The 18,448-nt window shown below is 37.7% G+C and overlaps 2 protein-coding genes and 1 long non-coding RNA gene across 3 annotated transcripts; 1 reads left to right on the top strand and 2 right to left on the bottom strand.

Annotated features, from left to right (window-relative positions):
* Positions 1-461: 461 nt before the first annotated feature.
* LOC111320802 (uncharacterized) lies at positions 462-5,870 on the bottom strand. The gene is made up of 2 exons (XM_022923502.2): positions 5,353-5,870; positions 462-1,006 (listed from the first exon to the last, which is right to left on the bottom strand). The coding sequence occupies exons 1-2, from the start codon at positions 5,753-5,755 to the stop codon at positions 681-683; spliced, it is 729 nt and encodes a 242-aa protein (XP_022779237.2). The 5' UTR covers positions 5,756-5,870; the 3' UTR covers positions 462-680.
* A 2,830-nt stretch (positions 5,871-8,700) lies between these two features.
* LOC111320854 (homeobox protein Hox-A9a) lies at positions 8,701-15,466 on the bottom strand. The gene is made up of 2 exons (XM_022923569.2): positions 14,503-15,466; positions 8,701-10,311 (listed from the first exon to the last, which is right to left on the bottom strand). Exons 1-2 carry the CDS (start codon positions 14,846-14,848, stop codon positions 10,022-10,024), a joined length of 636 nt encoding a protein of 211 aa, XP_022779304.2. The 5' UTR covers positions 14,849-15,466; the 3' UTR covers positions 8,701-10,021.
* On the top strand, positions 10,446-16,585 carry LOC111320855 (uncharacterized). Its single transcript, XR_002693901.2, has 2 exons — positions 10,446-10,740; positions 16,303-16,585. It is a non-coding gene; the product is annotated as an uncharacterized LOC111320855 (long non-coding RNA).
* The last annotated feature ends 1,863 nt before the right edge of the window (positions 16,586-18,448 follow it).

Here is an 18,448-nt window from a genome sequence, read left to right as displayed (position 1 = left end):
TGGAAAAAATGAGACAAAGGTTTATTTACAGATTAAGTATATTAACTTATGTTTTTTAAGCGATCTTGTTCCCCGCGCAAGCATACCTTCTTAAGTTTTTTTTTTTTGCATAAAAAATAGATAATTATTTACCTTATGTGTAGAATGGCATTCATATAACGTTCTCAATTCTTGATTCTTAGGAATTAAATTCTTAATTTTTGTATAAAAAACACACAAAAAATATCAGAAAGCGGACAATATTCAGTTGTTCTTTCCCTGTACAATTTTAAAGTCGTGAGACAGTTAAAAGAGGTCACCTTACTAGGTGGGTAGGGGTAAGCAAGATGTTCTTTTGTGGGTTATATCATAGTTTTTCTTTCTGGTTGAAGGGGGGAAACCTTCTGCACCCTAACCCTTTTTTTCTATCATTTGAAATGATAAAATTCCCTCGACAAATAGCTTTTCTTTGGGGGGGGGGGGGGTTAATAAAAACACCGTGATCTTCCTCTCCATACACCGAATGCAAATATGGCGTCCAATTTGAGTTTTTGAGTTGCCATTGTTCTGGACTCACTAGCCTCGTCTTCGCGTGGAAACACAAAAGGATTATTACATGTGTGAGAGGCTAGTGAGTCCAGAACAATGGCAATTCAAATTGGACGCCATATTTGCATTCGGTGTATAGTTACGTTCTTCGATTACGCGCAAGATTCTTGCTGAAGTCTCTCTTTTTCCAGTTGTATTATCTGGAAAGGAGATTTTTTCTCGGGTTTCTTTTCCCCTTTAACTCTTTTCCACTTCATTCGTCTGTTTTGAAACCAGACCTTAACCTGTCTCTCTGATAAGTCCAAGGTAACAGCGATCTCATATCGCCGCAGTCTCGTGAGATAATTATTTCGAGTAAACTCGTTTTCTAGTTCACGTAGCTGATGTGTGGTAAAAGCTGTTCTCTCTTTTCTTTTCTTTCCTTTTGGTTTCTCTGATTTCTCTTCCTCGTCATCTTCGTCCTCATCGACTTCACCAGCTATGGAGACAGTACACGCGTCAATTTGAGTTATTTGTTTCCAGTATCATTCAAGTAATTTTCCTCCAGAGCTCCCATAAATTTTCCTGTAATCAGGGCTTATTTGTTCAAAGGATGTATAACGCTATCCGGATAAGTGCTCACAGAAAATACCAGAGAGAGATTTATCCGGTGGATAACGTTATTCGCCTTTGAATAACCGCAGTCAGGTTAGAAAAAAAAAAAAAGAAAAAACACTTTAACCCCCAGAGGCGATTAACATGAAACTTCTCTATATGATGTCTATACATTATCCAGCAAACAGGTAATGAGAATATTCAAACTTATCAGGTAGAAGTTGTTATCTTGATCCAACACCAAATTCTCATAACTAATTTGCAAAGAAATATGTAGCAGCTAGAGGGGAGAATTAACAATCAGATATTAGGAGTTTAAGGGCGAACTGAAACCGGAAACGTTTTCTTGAACACGGTATCTTGTAATGGTATTGGAAGGGAAAGAAACGTTAACTCTTTTGATTAAAAGAGGGAAAAGAGAATGAACTAGTAATAAAGAAGCAGAAGAAGAAAAAGAGGAAGAAGAAGAAAACAACAGCAAAAACGACACACAGTTGTGAAAAGAAAGATGAAACGAAGAAGAAGAACAACAGCAACAATACCAACAACCACGAAAACAAGACCAAAAGGCACAAGACAACCAAGACAACAACAAATACTGACAAAAATGATGACAGAAATTGCCAAAGAAACTTTCCTATTGTTAAAAAAAGAAAAAAGCTCCTCAAAAGGAGGACAATATTTGTTCAACTCGCCAACAGGTTACTGAATAACTAATCAATCATGATCAAGACGCGGTACGGACGTGAACCCAAGTGGTAATCCCTTTGAATGGATTAAGCAAAAGATCTGCGAGAAAAGAAGTTTATTCACGTTGATGTAAATAATCGTTTTGTAAATAAATCGTTTTGGAGCAGAGGAGATTTAGGTGACGCTAGCACTGTGAGCGTTGTTAAGATCAATACCAGATCTAGAGTTCTTCTGGGTTTTAGTTTTGTGAACGCTTTGATGTAACATTGTTTAGACAGCCGTTATTTGTAGTTGGAATGTGGAGCAGTGTGAATCAGCCATGAGAAAGCTATAACTCTATCGAAGCTGAGATGACGCAGAACTTGACGAAAAATGAGACAGTTTTTCAAAATTACAATGAAGTTTAGATTTCACACAAGCTTTTTGATGGAGTCGTTAAATATTCACCTTGTTGTGATGGAGAAACTTCGATGAGCTGTGTAACGCGAAAGGCGCTTGAAAAATGAAATTTTAAAAGACGAGGCCTTTATTTTGAAACCAAACAATATTGATATTAATATCAGTCCAAAGGCGTCAAGGATAAATGTTCTAAATTTCGAAAGTTGATTGCGGAAAATCTCATGCAGGGAAAACTCAAAAATTCAATTACTTGTGAAAATTAAGCGAATTAAGAGATGGCAGAATTCGCTGCCTCAAGCATTTTTTACTTATAGTTATCTACCAGACATATGTTTCGCATTTCCCAAGGTCATCCCTTAAAAGGAAAAAAATGGAATAGAAAGAAACGAGTCCGTAAAGGACGCTATAGCATCGGGTACTCCTGGCCCGCTAAAAACTTGTCGAAGAACTTCGCGAAAAGAAATTAAAACAGTTATATTGCTCTCGCACATAAAAAGCATTGTTAAAGTTAGCTAATGAAGGACATACTAAACGTAACATTTCATGAAAAATACACCTACATATCTACCATGCAGGCAAGATTAAATACCAGCAGATGGTACTAATCCAGTCGCTTTGTCGGCATATGTAGTCCTCGTTCATTGGTTAGATTAATCGCACGTACTCAGTCCGTAGATGCATGGATGAAAAATGACTGAATCATTAATCAATTCAAGCAACCCTTACTTGTCTCAAAAAATAAATAGATAAAAATCCTTAAATAGACGTTGACTTCTGTAAAGCGTTTTTTGTCTTTTGGTCAACTTTATGTGAAGGAAATTATTCACCCAAGTTAAATTCTACGATGAATTAGAGAATAAATAGCTGTTATAAATTGCTTGTTCTTTTCCGTTGGCCTGAAGGTTTTATTACGAACTGTTTTCAAGTCAAAGAGCCCCCAAAACGCGCTAAAAAGTTGAAAAAATCTACGTCCTCCAAAAGGCCAGCTTGCATACACGTGCGCTGTTCATAATTGCTGCCCCTGATCTCATGCACTGCATCTCTCACGCGCTTATGTCTGTTCAAGACTCCATTCTGTGCTTATAACAGTTCGAAATTCACTCGCATTCATATAAAAAAACTTCCCTTGCAAGCTTATTAAAAACAGTATGGAGCAAATTTTATCAAATCAAAGTTAATTCTTTTGCATAGTACCTCAGTAAGATATTTCCGTATCCCGCCTTACTTAATGTACCCTACGTTCGAAAATCAGCGATAAACATGTGAACCAACAATTGGATTATTGTATATCTAGCATGATCTAAATCGTGTTTCGACACATGCTTTTAGCATGTAGGACCAATATATTTCTATTCGTAGAAAAGTGAATTTTCAGATGTTCCTGTAACAAATGTTTCTGCAATAAAATGTGACCCGCTGTCCCTTACTGATGTTTTCCCTTTGATGTTTCCGCCGAAAATGCGACCAATCCAGTCAATACGACATTTATTTCCCTGTAACGTGGCTACGTGATGGACCGCGCGGGTTGACGCAAGCATCCAATCGATTGTAGTCTTAACTTCAAATGGTCCGAGTTTGTCTCTTCTTATTAGGAAATCTGTGTCGTGATCAAAGATAGTTCTTTGCCTTGAAAAAGTTAATCCGCTACATATGAATGCGGTGATAATTCAACGATAGTGATTTGCCTCGGAACACATGCAAAAATATCTGCATCTTTCATTAATTCAATATTAAAATGTTATCACGGTATGTGACTGAACTTTGGAGTGACAGTTCTTGCCTGATGGAGAAACCGTTTGTCTTAACAGAGCGGAGTATTTCTTTTTTTTTTCTTTTGCCAAATTCACTTTATTTCTTCAGAAATGATAGTAATTCATAGCCGACAATGAAAATGTTTCCTTTTTTTAAAAATCCTTTTTCCCCATCTTTGATTGTAAATCTTTCTTCAGTCTGCTGTTCACAACGAGCTAATTCGTCTCAATGCTGTTCTCAGGAACTTGAAATTTGTTCAAAATATTTTGGCTAGTAAAGGTGGCTATTTTTGTCAGATTTTCATATACCTCAATGTAAAAATTTTCAGAATTTCTCGAGGGAAAATCTCGATAAAATGGTTAACAATTTGAAATCGTTATCTTAAAGTCTGTACGATAATGGTAATCAAGAATGATTTCTAGTAAGTCTTTAACAAAATTGTGGGCGCTCATCCATAAATGTTGGGCACCAGAAAAAAAAATCTTACTTCTTTGTGCCTTTTAGGCAGATCTGTCAGACCCTGACAGACAGATTAGTAGGATTTAGGTAAAATCCAAGATAGTTTGATTGAACTGCGCTGATCTTTTAAGTGATATATCAGTCATTGCTCCTATATCTCGTTAGCACAGTCTTGAGTGCATAGCATTTAGATAAACGGGAACAGCAAACATTATAGATTGATTATACCCGACAAAATCACGAGTTTGGCCTCAAGAACGAAACTGGAAACAGCTCTACGAGAAGTAGATGTTTAAAAAACCATAATAAAACGTACAGTTTGCAGAGACGTGGAATTTTGAGAAGCAGCTTTTTGCGACAACAATAAAAACATCTTTTATTTCCTTTCCTGAATAGATGAAAATAATTATAACCAGGAAAGAGCTAACTCGAGATGAGAATCCTGCCGTCAAGATTAAGAAGGCAATAGTGTTTGAAAACGAACGGGCAGTGCTTGAGAACTGTAATTTAGATGACAAATCCACCATTACTATACTGGCCGTTTAAGATGGAGTTATTTTTCCTAGAGGCGGACCTTTTCTAAACTGCTTGAGTAAAAGTGTTAAACCAGGAAACCTTAACAGAGAGACCGAGGGAGGGAGAAAGAAACAATATGATTTATTTTGTTTAATCGATCACTAAAGATCTTTCAATAGATCAGGAAATCCACGGAGTTTCCATCAAATTTCAATCAGGAAAAATTAAAGGAAATGCAGGTATAATACACTCTTAACTGTAAAATAATGAGCAATCCATAGCAATCAGTGTTACATCTACACACACATACACACACAATAATCCTGTTTCCAAAGCTCTTAATCTGACACAGGAATGCTGGCATTTGCAAGGCGTTAAACCCAAACTGTAATTAAAAATATCTCTTCTATTTACCTGGGTAACAATTGTCCGTTAATTTCGTGCTCGTGTTTCCCTCGTGTATGCCATGTTCAGTTTCCTTCTCTCGCTGCATCGGCGGCACTGGAGGCTGAAGAGCAGGTTGTGGAGGCAGAGTTGAGGGCGAATAGTAATGACAGTGAGCCTCGTAGCTTTTTCGTTGACTCGCTAGGTCGGGTAAACGCGATTCTCCTGGATAATGGATCGCCGAAGGTGATGTTGGAATATGGTTGAACGGAGCAGGATTGCCGCGAGTAAACGCGTTAAATCCATAGCGAGGCGCGTTGTAAATGTAGGACTGATAAGAAGGATGGTGCGGGGAGTTTCGCTGGGGAATGTGATATTGGGGGTTGTAGTGGCTGTACGTCTGACTACCATATCCATATCCTCTGGTATACATTCTCTCGTGTATCTACTCAGCAGTGGCATCCACTCCTGATTGTAAAATTTGATTTCCGCCACGGTTACATATGTTTTTAGACCAAACCGCGACTGTTTATGTCATGCACAGCTCGTGTAATCGATATTCCATGATTGCACGTGCAACAAGTCGCCGCGCTCCGTTTTGATGTCAGCTGATACACACAGTTGTTGCAAGTGGTCGATTTGGGGGCCTCGATCAGACAAGCGGGTTTGACACACATGGCCCCTGTCTTCGAAATAAGTGCATTACCAAACCTCGCTCAGATTGCTTTAGCACGTTTTGAAATCTCGTTGGCAAGCCATTATCTATTAATCGTTGGCCTGGCTGAAAAAAAGCAAGTTTTCTGGTGGATACATCACACAAAAATTGCTTCATATTTGTCGGTAATGGCTGCCACACGAAAAATAAATATCGTCTGCAATTCGTACTCTTGTGATAAACGTTTTCTTTGTGTTTGCCGACTTAATCAGATGCTAAATGAATTAGAGCTTAACCAAGGTAGTGATGTCTAATCATTTCTAGACTTTTGTCCTAAAACAATCAAAGACGGAGCTATATCGTGTTTTCCATCTGCTTCACGCGTTTAAAAAATCACCAAGATGGAGTGGGAGACCTTTAGGTCCCATCGCGCGTTAAATTGGTTCCACTGATTTGCAAGCTTTTTGGTTTACTTTCTATGTTTTCTGAGTAAACATCAGAAAGCAATTTATGTTATAAAACAAATCTCATGAATGTGGAAAATTAATTAAGAAATTTTTGCCGAAAAACCTTAGCGATCCGGTCGCCAGATTGGATTTGTGCATTGCTGAGAAAGTGCACAAAGAGTAAAGGTATCTATAATCAGAAATTAAATAGGAAATGTCGCCCATTTAAATTGCGTTTTGATCTGCAAGATAAGAACTTGGTCTTTTTTTGAACGGGTGAAGAATCAATTTTGTTTCTACACCTTTAATAGGGAGTGAATCTGTGTGAATTGGCGAGGTTTCCGCAGGAAGCTACTAAGCTGTTTCAGTTATTTATGTTACTGTTTTCACCTTTGAGATGTAATTTAGCTAATTATGTAGAAGATTTTGCAAAGAACGTAAAATAAAAGATCCATCAAAGGGAAGTTTACCTCATCTCGAACTTCTCCAAAAAATATCACGATATTTGAACCTCTGATCGATCAAGATAACTGTTTTATGGACTATTTGGACTTTCCATTGGTCTTCCCTTAGACCTGCATTCGAAGTTCAACATTAATTGGCTTTATACACTCAAAACTAGCATACTCCACAGCACATATCAGGCTTGATTATGTTGCAAAGTGCCCTATCAAATGTTTTGGTCGTTCCTACATAAAGACAAAAATTTATTAGAATTTAAAAAGAATTTCAAGTGAACCTACTTATGTGTCAAAAAATCGCATTGCTTTCATTCTATTTGTAGACAGCGATAATTGAAATCACCATTTTCTGTTGTTGTTCAACTTAGAAATTACAGCATTTTGTGTTGTATACAAAAATTTAATTGATATTAGATTCGTTTTCTCCATCTGAATGAGCCCTAGCATATGGAGTCAATAAAACTTGAGCAAGTGTTAAAATAAATTAGATCCACTTCGTAAATATGACTTAGCTAAAGGAAAATAGAAAAGGTTTCCAAGTTAATAAATGAAATATAAGAATATAGGGGACTATCTGTTACAAAAAATTTTTGCTTGCCCCAGATGAGGTTTAATGAATGACAAAAAGAAAAGAACCAAAAACGAAAAGGAAATAACAACTAAAAAGAAAATCAACGAAATGAACTTCAATTGATATCAAGATGGTTTTCCTTGAGAGATGATAAATTGACTCATATGTTTAAAACGGAAGTTTAATTGAGGAGAAAGAAACGAGGCGGACAGAAAGAAAGGTTAATTTGCTTGACAAAAATTTGTTTATAGATATTTCACTCCTCTTACAGAAGTGAATCACAACATCGTCTGTTTAGTACAGGCTCCACATAATGTGCGAAACGTTACAGTTTCTTCATCTTTTGTGAAAAAAAATATGATCGCTTTTTTGTTTTGCGTTTCTGGAATATAAAGGTACCCACGACGACGTCACAATGTTTGAACAAATTTATCTTCTAGAGGGTTAAAAAATATTGGTTCGCTCAGACATAAAAACACAAAAGAGACAATAATTAATTAAGAAAGATCGAGCATGGCTTAGGATGGAGAAGATTCTCGTGGATTGTAAAATGACCAGCTACGAAATATTAGTTTTGTAAGATAGAAAAACACAAAGAGACAAAAATAAACCGAAAAGAAAAAAGGATTGCAAATGACTACAAAATATCGGTTTAGTACAATAGAAAGACACTAAAAAGACGATAATAAACCAGGATAGCTAAGTTTAGGGAAGGCTAAAACGGATTCCAGACTACAAAATAATCAGAGGCAAAAACCGTGATACTGTCTCATTAAACTCACAATTCCAACATTTTTATACAGATCCGAATGACTGAAATTTTCGAAAAATTCAGTACCAAAATTCTTAACTCCGACTGTTTTGCACTTGGCAGACCTTTAGAGTCCTACAGAGATTCTTTCAACGCGGAGGGGGCTTGGAATCAATCGTGTATCGGTTACATATCGTCAGACAGACTATCATCAAGGTTTTGAAGTCAGCGTTTAACACAAACCGCCGGCGTGTCAGAGACAGTGACCCTTGCTCTCGTCGGAAGCGCTTAGGGTGATCGGCTTGCTCATGAAATATTTCCAGATGTCTTTTTCCTAAGCGAATATTTTTGATATTCAGGCTACAGCTTTGGTGTGATTTTCTCCGTTGTGTGGCAAACCTGCACTTTGTAATGTTTCATTGTAGCAACCACTTTTTACTGCTACAAGCTTAGGATATTCAGCCTATACTGAGTATTATAAATGAAGACTATCGTCCTGCAACAATTTATCGGAGATATTTATTTTCACACAAACTAGTGAGGTTATAGCGATTCGGGCCACGGAGGAAAAAGTAAATCATTCAAAGAGAAACTGCCTATAATCTTTTCGCTGTAAACTAATTCAACTACCCATGCACTCATCTACAAGCCGAACCTGGGGCTTCTGCGTGTCAGGTCATCTGCACAGTTTTATGACATTGTGACTTTTTTCTGTGTTTAGTTCCTCAGTGGATCCTGTAATATTGGCCCTTCCGTCGAAGTAAATTTCCATTGAAGTGACTATTTAACTCTATCGGGTGTTGCTTAAACATGTCCATCACTCTTGGCGTTAAGCTAACAACACACAACACTTTTTAAGGTTTGGGTTTGACGTTGTTTAGTAATGTTTTCAGTGAAGTTGGGCTCGAGTCAGTAACATATTTTTCGTAAATCTAGGAGACGTGCAGAATGGATACAAATGATACTCTGTAGCTCCACAAATACAACAGGTTAATTGAATCATTCACCCTTTGCATCCCCTTAAAACTGGATAAATAATCGTAGAGTAACTCATTATGACCTTTTACTGTAACAGGTATAACACAAAGTACATGAAAATAGATCACATAGTCCACTTGGCCCCAAAAATCTTTTTGATTTTAGCAAGCTGAGACTTGACACTGTATGTACCGATAGTAGTTTTCTTTGGGGGTAAGTGGCAACAAGAAATTTAAAAACTGATACATCAAGCTTAACTACAATCCTGTAAAATTCTCTCCATTTGGAAAAAGGGTAGGATTTCCGGATTCGGAAAAAGAAAAACGAATGACAAAGGTTAAATTACATTGTTTTTGTCCCTCTTCAGTCTTTAGTTACTAACTCCAGTGGTCGATTTCCTCTCACTGTACTTTAAATTTGTCATTTCAAATCGGCATTCATGTTCTTTTCATTACGAATTACAAATTCTAAATATGTGTGACAAGAGTTTACATACCATACATAGATAAAAGCAATAATATATTTTTTTTTATCAATCCACGATTATGATATTCAATGGATCGCCAACCTGCTCTATTTTTAATATTCCCTCCATTCAAATAACAAAGTTTTTTAGGTACAGAAAATCTTTCCAATTTTACCTATGTTGTCCCTTTTGTTTCTGACTAGATGATTTTTCCCTCTTTCTGTCGTTCAGCACGCTTGCTTTCCTTGAAGTTATAAGCTTGTGTCTCCAAATCCGTTGACAATATCCAACCTTTCAAAGTTTCCTTTGTTCTACTATGCAATTTGGATTCAGTTTTTCTTTACAGTCTCCTTTATTTAATCCCAAAGCAATCATGCTGTTTCTTCCTCTTCATCCTCGATAGAATAACTCCCCCGTTTTTGTAAAGGCTTCCCTTTTATCCTCTTCCATTTCATTCGTCGATTTTGAAACCAAACTTTTATCTGTCTTTCAGTCAAGTCCAAACTCACCGCAATTTCGTATCTCCTTAATCTTGTTAGATAATTGTTACGAAGGAATTCATTCTCCAGTTCTTGGAGCTGGTGTTTAGTGAAAGCTGTCCTCTCTTTTCTTTTCTTAGTATCCGTGGCCGACCCCGTTTGTTCTTCAGAAGTGGGAAAATCTGTTTAAGAAATAAAAAGGGTGACCAAAAATAATTCAAGTCGGTACTCACTGAGCAGCGCGCCAGGGAGTCTCTCAAATCAACTTCTTTCCCTTCCTCAAAAGAAATTAACTCAGATGTTAAAGTCATTTAAACAAAAAATCTCCACTGCGGCTTTTTAATGGTCTTTCCAGTCTGGGTTTTGTTTTGAATACGAATAGTTCAAAATAGAGACTCTGTAGGAATGCTTGCGCGCATCAGAGCTGTTTGGGATCTTCACGCAGTGAAGGTGAGAGCCATTAAGTTTTGTTAGTAGTCATGCAAAGAGTCAGGAAGAAGCAGCAGCAATGCATTGGTCTGTTTAGAGTTAAAAGGAAGCCGCCATGACGCACGGCAGAGCAAGATGTTACTGATGAAGTTCGAAAGCCGACTGGACTCAGAGCGCTAAGAGTAAGTATTGATTTACTGTCAGTAGTCATTCCCACTCGAGCTGTTGCGTGGAACACTTGCGCTTAAAAAATTGGTATTAATGCTGGTCACGCGTATTTTCATGTTTTCATTTGCTTGTTGAATCAGTTGTGACCGCCATGGTTTTAAATCCTTTCATATATGTGCGTTACACGGCATTTGGTTTGCGTCTCACACGCGAGTACCTTCTGTTGTGCCAAAATTTGATCCAAGACTACGCTTGAGATCCTAGGGATTTCTTTCGCGGGACATGTTCATTATTCATCGCGCTAGTCTCTCGAAAGATGAACCACAACTCAGTAATTCAGGCATCTCCTCCTGAATGGTGTTCTTTGTGAGTATAAATTGATAAATTGATAAATTGATTGAATGTTCTCGACAGAGAAAATCAGTTATCAAAAACTCATCTAGAGATAAGAATATTAACTGCAGTAAAAGACAAAGAGAATCCATCAGAACCATAAGTTATCTATGTCTTGTTTGTTTCTTTTTTCAGTCCAAAACTTTCTCAACAAATCACGCAGAACAATAACAAACAATGGAATGCTTCTTTGAGCCTCGGGGCATTTCTCCTTTATGATCGTGTTTGCCTAGAACGTTTGAACTTCTTTATGTCTATAGAAAGCGTTCAAAAAAGAAGTTTAATCTTATCTCGGTGGATAAAACCTGCTACACTCCTTTTCTGCTACGCAGAAAATTCAGCCACAGAGTTAGCGTTACTTTTTCGGCGCCGAAAATGATGCGAATCCGCCATTTTGATGACTTTCAGATGGGCCCATCACATTATGTAACTTGGATAAAAAGAGTGCAAACACATTAATACCAAACCTCCCTTTTTAATTAAACACTGTTGTGCTTTAAGTCCTTAAGAATTCTTTCAGAAACTCCATCATTATACAGGAAGTACTAACACTCGAATAGGTGTGGTTGTCGAAGGCTGTGTCGTCGTTGGAGATGACTGAGGTTCGGTGTCTTTTGAATTCCCTTCATATGAACCGCACCTTAAGCACTCCACTAAAATCAACATTTTTGTGGTTTTTTTCGATCTCCCGTTTCTAAGATAAGGCAAAAAGCTTATTACTCTTACTGCAATTTTATGTCAATGAAAGTGGCGAACCTAATGATTTATAACTTTTGTTTAGAGTTTTGGCTGGTGTGTCAAATAATGGCATTTTCGTTATTGTTTTGGATAGTCAATTCTTGTGTTCAAACTCAATCAAACTACTTTTTCACTATGGTTCCTTTTTTGGTTTGTATGTACTTGAGTAATAGCTGTTAGTGTTAATTTTTTGTTAGCGTAAATGAATATTTCTCACCACCACGATCCATTAAGTTAATTATCCTCCAAGTAACAGTATTTCACAGTGTAGAACAAAGAAAGAATCTGACGTTGAAATCGCGTGAGCCAACAAAGGCATTTAAATAATCAGTCAGACCGATACCATTCTCTTTACTCAATCCATTGCCATTCTCTTTACTCAATCCTTTGTTCTTGTCCAAGGATTTCAGACAGAAACAGATTTCATGATGTGGACATTTTAGAAAGCCTACACCAACTGAATTTTCCATGGTCGAAGAACGGTGTATGTAAAGCAAAGATGCTTCACTGAGTTCTCATGAACATTTCGCAATCATGCATTTCGCTACTGAAGACTTAAAAGTGGTCTTATCTTCAGCCAGAAATAGCAGAAAATTTTTGATTGCAAACGATTCTTTAAGACGATAGTTTGTTTGTGGGGCAGTTAGAGAATGCCTTACTTTGCATACAGCTTGTTTTGCGAGTAAGTTTCTACAGTAGATGGAACTCGAGGAGGTCAATTCTTCCTTAAGCACACAAAAGTTTCCCAAGACGTTATGACCAAGAGAGCCATCGGAAAACGATAAAGTCGCCCTTTTTAAACTTTGGCAAATTCTGTATGAATCAATTTTGTGTATTTATCTAAGTTGAATCTTCATAGGCAAGGCCAACTTACGACGCACTGAACAAATAGTCCTAGTTTCAAACATCAAACTTAATGGAAGTTACTTTGTTTCAAACCGCAAAACATAACAATCAACTTAGCTCAAGTTGGGATTTTTGTGGATCTGTTTTTGGTCTTTCAAGAAGTAATTCACAAACAGAAGTCGGTACCAGATTATATTTTGTAAATTCTGTCAACAATGAATTTCGACTCTCTCTTGTCTGATTTAGGTTTGAGTCTGTTAATTATACACTTCTAACTCTAGAATTGTAATTTTGTCCTCCGAAGCACTTTGCGTTATGAAGGTGATATCAAAGATGGTTCATATATTAGGAAAGTTTGTAAGGCAGTTTACATTTCTCAGCAAAGAGAACTCAGAAGTAATCAGACAATTGGGTTAGATGAGGGATTTTGTCTCCTTACTATAAAGTTTCTTGAGGCTTTCAGCAGGTCTGTTAAGGAGCTTGTTCTTTACACTGATGTGAGGCTTCTCTTGTGGCCAATTTCAAGTGTCATTAATTGCTAAAACCACAGGTCTGATAAATTAGTAATTGAAGCACAAGAAAGGGTGTTATCAGACCACCAAAATAGACGACAGCTTTACGGCAGAGTTCCTTTTCCTATTGGACTTGCAACGGAACTCTCATTACAGACAGACAAAAAATTAAGAGATCAGGCATAGTTAAGTTTGAAAGTTAAATCTTTTCCACAAATCGTTGATCCTGTTGGGGTCTATGATTCTATCATGAAAAGGTTGTTTTGTCTAAAATAAGATTCTGTGCATTTCCTCTCCAGGCGGCTCACTGATAACCTCAAATTGTTACTACGCGCAATCAGAGAAAGCATTCTTTTGTGGTATTCGATTTAAAACTTGCAATTTTCAAACTGAAAATGAAAACTTACGCCACTAAGTAGGATGTGGAAAGATTTCTTAGTACAATCCAAGGTTGGCGAATGAGGTTGTATGATAGAGCTTTACAACGCAAAACCCTTCGGGAACTGCTCAGGTCTTCAGTGGTTGTATTCTACTACTATTCCACAACAAGATTATATAATCCCAACGCACATATATTGTAAAAATGCTAATCAAAGTACCCCGACATTTACTTCACATTTTGATTGTGGTTTGGTAGCTTATGGGCCAACTAAGCTGCAGAATTTCAATGATAATAGCGTAACTCTCGCAAACAGCCTTCCATGTTAAGTCAGCTTTGTTGTTTTAGTTCATCAATTGAAACTGTCAAACAACATGAAGATCTAAAGCATTTTTCCTTCGTTTGATCAGCTATTACCGAGAGGCTAAAGAGCAAATAAGAAGAGTTAATTGGGAGATTTTGTTGACCTAAATTAGTTGGAAGAGTGATTGTAATGTATGATTGGTGACAATTTATTTGCGTCGAAACACGCTCCAGCATGATCGGGAAATGTTTTCTTTCTTTAATTTCTTTTTTTAGTCAAAGTGGAAGCTTTGCATGGAAAGTAGCCAATGTTATGTTTGAAAATAAGAGTTTGATTTCGTATTCTTATTCTATGAATCATCGAAGTTTTATTTTTCTGTTTAACCAAGTATTTACTCTTTCTCCAAATCTCTCCTATTGAAACATACCCAAATATATTTGTATCAAGTCCTGTTGAAACTATAGATAAATAATACGACAATCCCCCTAAGAAACGCAACAACGAAACCATGAGTTCCTGCTTTCGTTTTAGTAACTCATGCCGTGCAATACAAGTAAAACAGCAGGGAATTTTGCATGGAAACCAAATCAATCAAGGAAGTTACCTTTCACGCCATCGTCGAAGGACTCTGATCCTCGACGGTTTCTGCGTCCATCAAACGGACGCGGAGTGACACGGAAGAAAACTGGTATAGCTTTTTCTTGAAGCATACACGAAGGCCGATCTTCTGTTTGAGTGCGGTGGTTTCCACTCAGCTGCTCGGTTAAGTGAGAAAGTGGAGGTGGAGGGTGCTGCGGCAGTTCTGAGAGATCTTGCGGCTGTATAGGAACGTTGCTGTATTTGGTAAATCGCGACTGAGAATATCCATGAGGATAATGCACTGTTCCTGCATAACTCTGTGGAGGATAGGAGTACGAACTCGGCTGAACATCGTACGTTCTTGGATACATTTGCGTTGAAAACAAGATAGAAAACGGTTGGGTTTCACGTCGCAGTGCAGGCTTTTTCTATCAAAGGTAATTAGCAGGGTTTTCTCTCGCTGAGATTTGGCCGGTCAGAGAATGCGCGCTGAAATCGATCCCGACACAAACAGACCGCTCAGATTGTGACTGTCAAATCATGGATACGACAGCGTTACATGTCAACAAAGCCGTCTTTTGATTGCATTGAACATCAACAAGGCTCTCAATGAGGTGCTTGATTTGAAGAACACAAATATCCAAAGATGAAAAAAATTAAAAGACGTGAAAATTCTCGCTTTGATGAGAGAACCAAGTTTGTGGTCAGGAGCTACACGCCAGGAAAAAAGTTTGTTGATTAGATATTCAGCTCTAGGACTTCGTTATCTGATGAACACCGAGTGTACTTCATATTTCTATCATACTTTGTAACCGGTTGAGTTCGTTTTTGCTTCTTCAGTCTCTCTCTCTCTTTCTTTTCAGTAGACTCGCGCATTTATCGAATTGTCAACCGATTCTCTTCAAGTCACGTTTCTCCTTGCGTACATAGAGTTGGTAACAATTTTTGATGTAAATTATCACGGTTTAAGGGAGCTGTCGGAGTGATTAAAAAACCACAGGTAGTATGGCTCCCAGCCGTTCTTACTAACAAAGGAAGCACCGACATATCACTTCAGAGTTCAGAGGAAAGTTTCACAAAATGCGCAACAGATGTGAACTCATTGTCTCCTTTCTGAGCACCGACCATGTGCAATACTTTTTCCTACAGAGAAGGTTCTATTTGCTGTAACATTTACTGTGCGATCTCAAAACAGTCCTCCTGTTTCACGAAAACAGCTCACAGAGAAAAGCAACACTCTTTCCCAATTCTACATATTCTTTCTGGCTCATTACATTTACGAGGGGAAAGTCCAATAGTTAACTGTCCTTAAAATCAGTGGAGAACGTTCGTCGCTCATGTAAATTTCTGTAAGATGTGAAATACTTGCACATGTAGATTATACTTCTCTCAAGTCTGTCCACTCTTCCAAGGTTATGGTTTATCTCTAAATAAGATAGGCAAAGGTATAAAGCACAACTCCCTACTTATATCAGTTATTTCCATTGAGATGAAAATTCTCTTAGTGGTGTCGAAGAAAAATATTTCCTTTAGAGGTTGATGGAATGGCATCTCATCAGGTAGTGAAGTGTTTTCAACGTTGTTTACCAATCAACCGCTTGACGGCTTGCGAGAAGTTTCTTCCGATTGGACTTCAATTCAGTTGGATTACTCTCACTGGAATCCAAGATATTCTTCTATTTTTTGTTGTTATCATAAGCTGGAACGGGAAGATTCGCATGTCTCAGGGATTAGTGATGGATGGGTTTTGCAACTAAATGAATTGATCTCAGATTAGACACCTCATAAGAAAAGATTGACCTCTTCTTTTATTGTTCCACTTCAGAGCATGTTGAGCCATATTGACCTACCACCGGAGAGTCTCAGGCCTGGACTTCTGTTTTTTTACCCTGGACGCAAGCCAGTTATGTCAAGTTATGCGGCACAAATGAAGATTAATGATGCAAAGACAGTGGCTGGCTTGGATTTATTCACAACATCCGAATAACAAGTCTGGAGTCGCTGACACCGCACTTAAAAGCGTTCCTCAGTAAATAAATATTTACCCGCTGTGCAATTTTTCTACTATCATGTAAACGATTAAATTTTGCTTGGGATAAGCAAATGGATTTTATTTTCTACCTTGTACTTATTAGAGTCTCTCTTGTAGATATCGATGACAGCGTAGTTTTTAACTGAATTAGCAACATGTAATTACTTCAAATTGACAATTTGACTACATATGGCGCTCGAATCTCGCAAGTGCAGAAACTGCAGTGGCTTACTTCAGCATGTCAACAATGCTTATCTGGTCGCTTGTTTAGAGCTGTGTTAACAGGTTGACGAGAATCCCGGAAAAAGTTCTTGAAAATGAATTAACCTTATTAGTTCATTTTCTGCTAATGTCACGTCATTGACTCTTGTGCATGGTGACGAGAGCAATATATTCGACTGAAATACACAAGGTGTATTAATATCTTTTCGCTCATCCACAGTGTGATTTTCGGGAACAGTTGAATCTTTGCCTCCTCAAACAAAGTAGCACCGACGTAAATCTCTCGCTGAGGTGAAGAAACTTGGGGTCGCACGGCGCGAAGTTTTATAACTGCTCAGCGGGGCCAGCGAGACCTTGCTCTTCCAGCTGAGGGTCTGTCAGTCGACCTTCATTAGCACGCTCTTGCCCCCTCAAACATTAATTAAACAATACATTATTTTTTTCTCGGTAAGATATTCTGCAAACTCGCCGGTGTATTGCTCAAACATAAAGATGCAATTTTTAAACAAGCTTCGCTTGCTGCTGTTTAACCTTCAGTTGATCCTCCATGTTTTATGTCCAGCACATATGAATTCCTTTCTGCAGCTTATAACTTTACTGCAGGGTGTATTTGAGTTTCATCCAGTCATATTTAGGCGAGTTACTCACTGTTTAAGTCTCTTATACCAGTTCCTTTCCGTTGTTCCGTTTCCTCTAGGCTTCGCCATAATTTGAAACAAGTGTCAGAGAAGAAGGTTCCCCAAGTTTATCTCTTGCATAGCACCAGTGAACAACAATAAGTGTTCACTATTTTCCCTCACTAATGTCCGTTAAATCATCGTGACAAAACGGATAACATCTTTCTACATTTCTTCAAGCTATCCTTGAGTCAGCGAAATGTTAGTAGGCGAATGGGTCAAGAGAAAGTAGCCCAATGACAGTTTTACATGTAATCTCAAGTACAAGTTGAGTTAATGAAGAAGACTGATTATTTCATCAATTAAACTTTTTCTATCTATGGTGACTATGCTTATTAGCTGATTTGTCTAATTGATGACGGGACAATTTTTATCTGTTGATAACTGTGAGTTGCAATTTTCCGCGGAATACAAAAAGGCTAAGGACGTGTTATAACCATCTCTTTGGACAGAAGTTTACCGGATACACTACTTGCGTTGTTAATGGTATTTTTTTTGTAGCTCTAAAGCTTGTAAAGTAGCAATTTACAAGCTGACTGAAGTGTGCCATAAACAGGTCAGTGGCAAGTCTGAGCCAACGACTTGTTAGACAGCGAGCTTTGCCACATCCTAACCCAACGTCTGAGACACGAATAAGAACTCAATGGTTAATTTTAGACAACTATGTTCTAAAAATAACGAACCTGAGCGATTGTAATTAGGTTCCAAGTACTATCAGTCTGTGGCTCTGATATGATCGTGAAACTATAATAAGAATTTCCCAAAACCGTTGGCAAAAAGCTATAACGATTATGTCATCGCAAGGATATTTTTCTCCAAAAACAATTTGCAGGTCAAACTCCCTAACCACTAATAAATCAAATGATCTCGATTCGTTCGTTTTCTGTAGTGATGACAACTTTAAGGACGACAACAATTTCTATAGGTAAAGTAAATTTTATGTTCATACAAATTGGTCCATTGTTCATACTTTAGAAAGAGGCTTTATGCGACGATCGCGAAGTGGCAACGACAAACAAGTAACACATCTTTCATATCTA

This window comes from Stylophora pistillata, chromosome 12 (genome assembly GCF_964205215.1).
Source record: "Stylophora pistillata chromosome 12, jaStyPist1.2, whole genome shotgun sequence".
NCBI lineage: Eukaryota > Metazoa > Cnidaria > Anthozoa > Scleractinia > Pocilloporidae > Stylophora > Stylophora pistillata.
The sequence above is the reverse complement of the archived record's forward strand: the minus strand, read 5'-3'. Positions and strand labels throughout refer to the sequence as shown.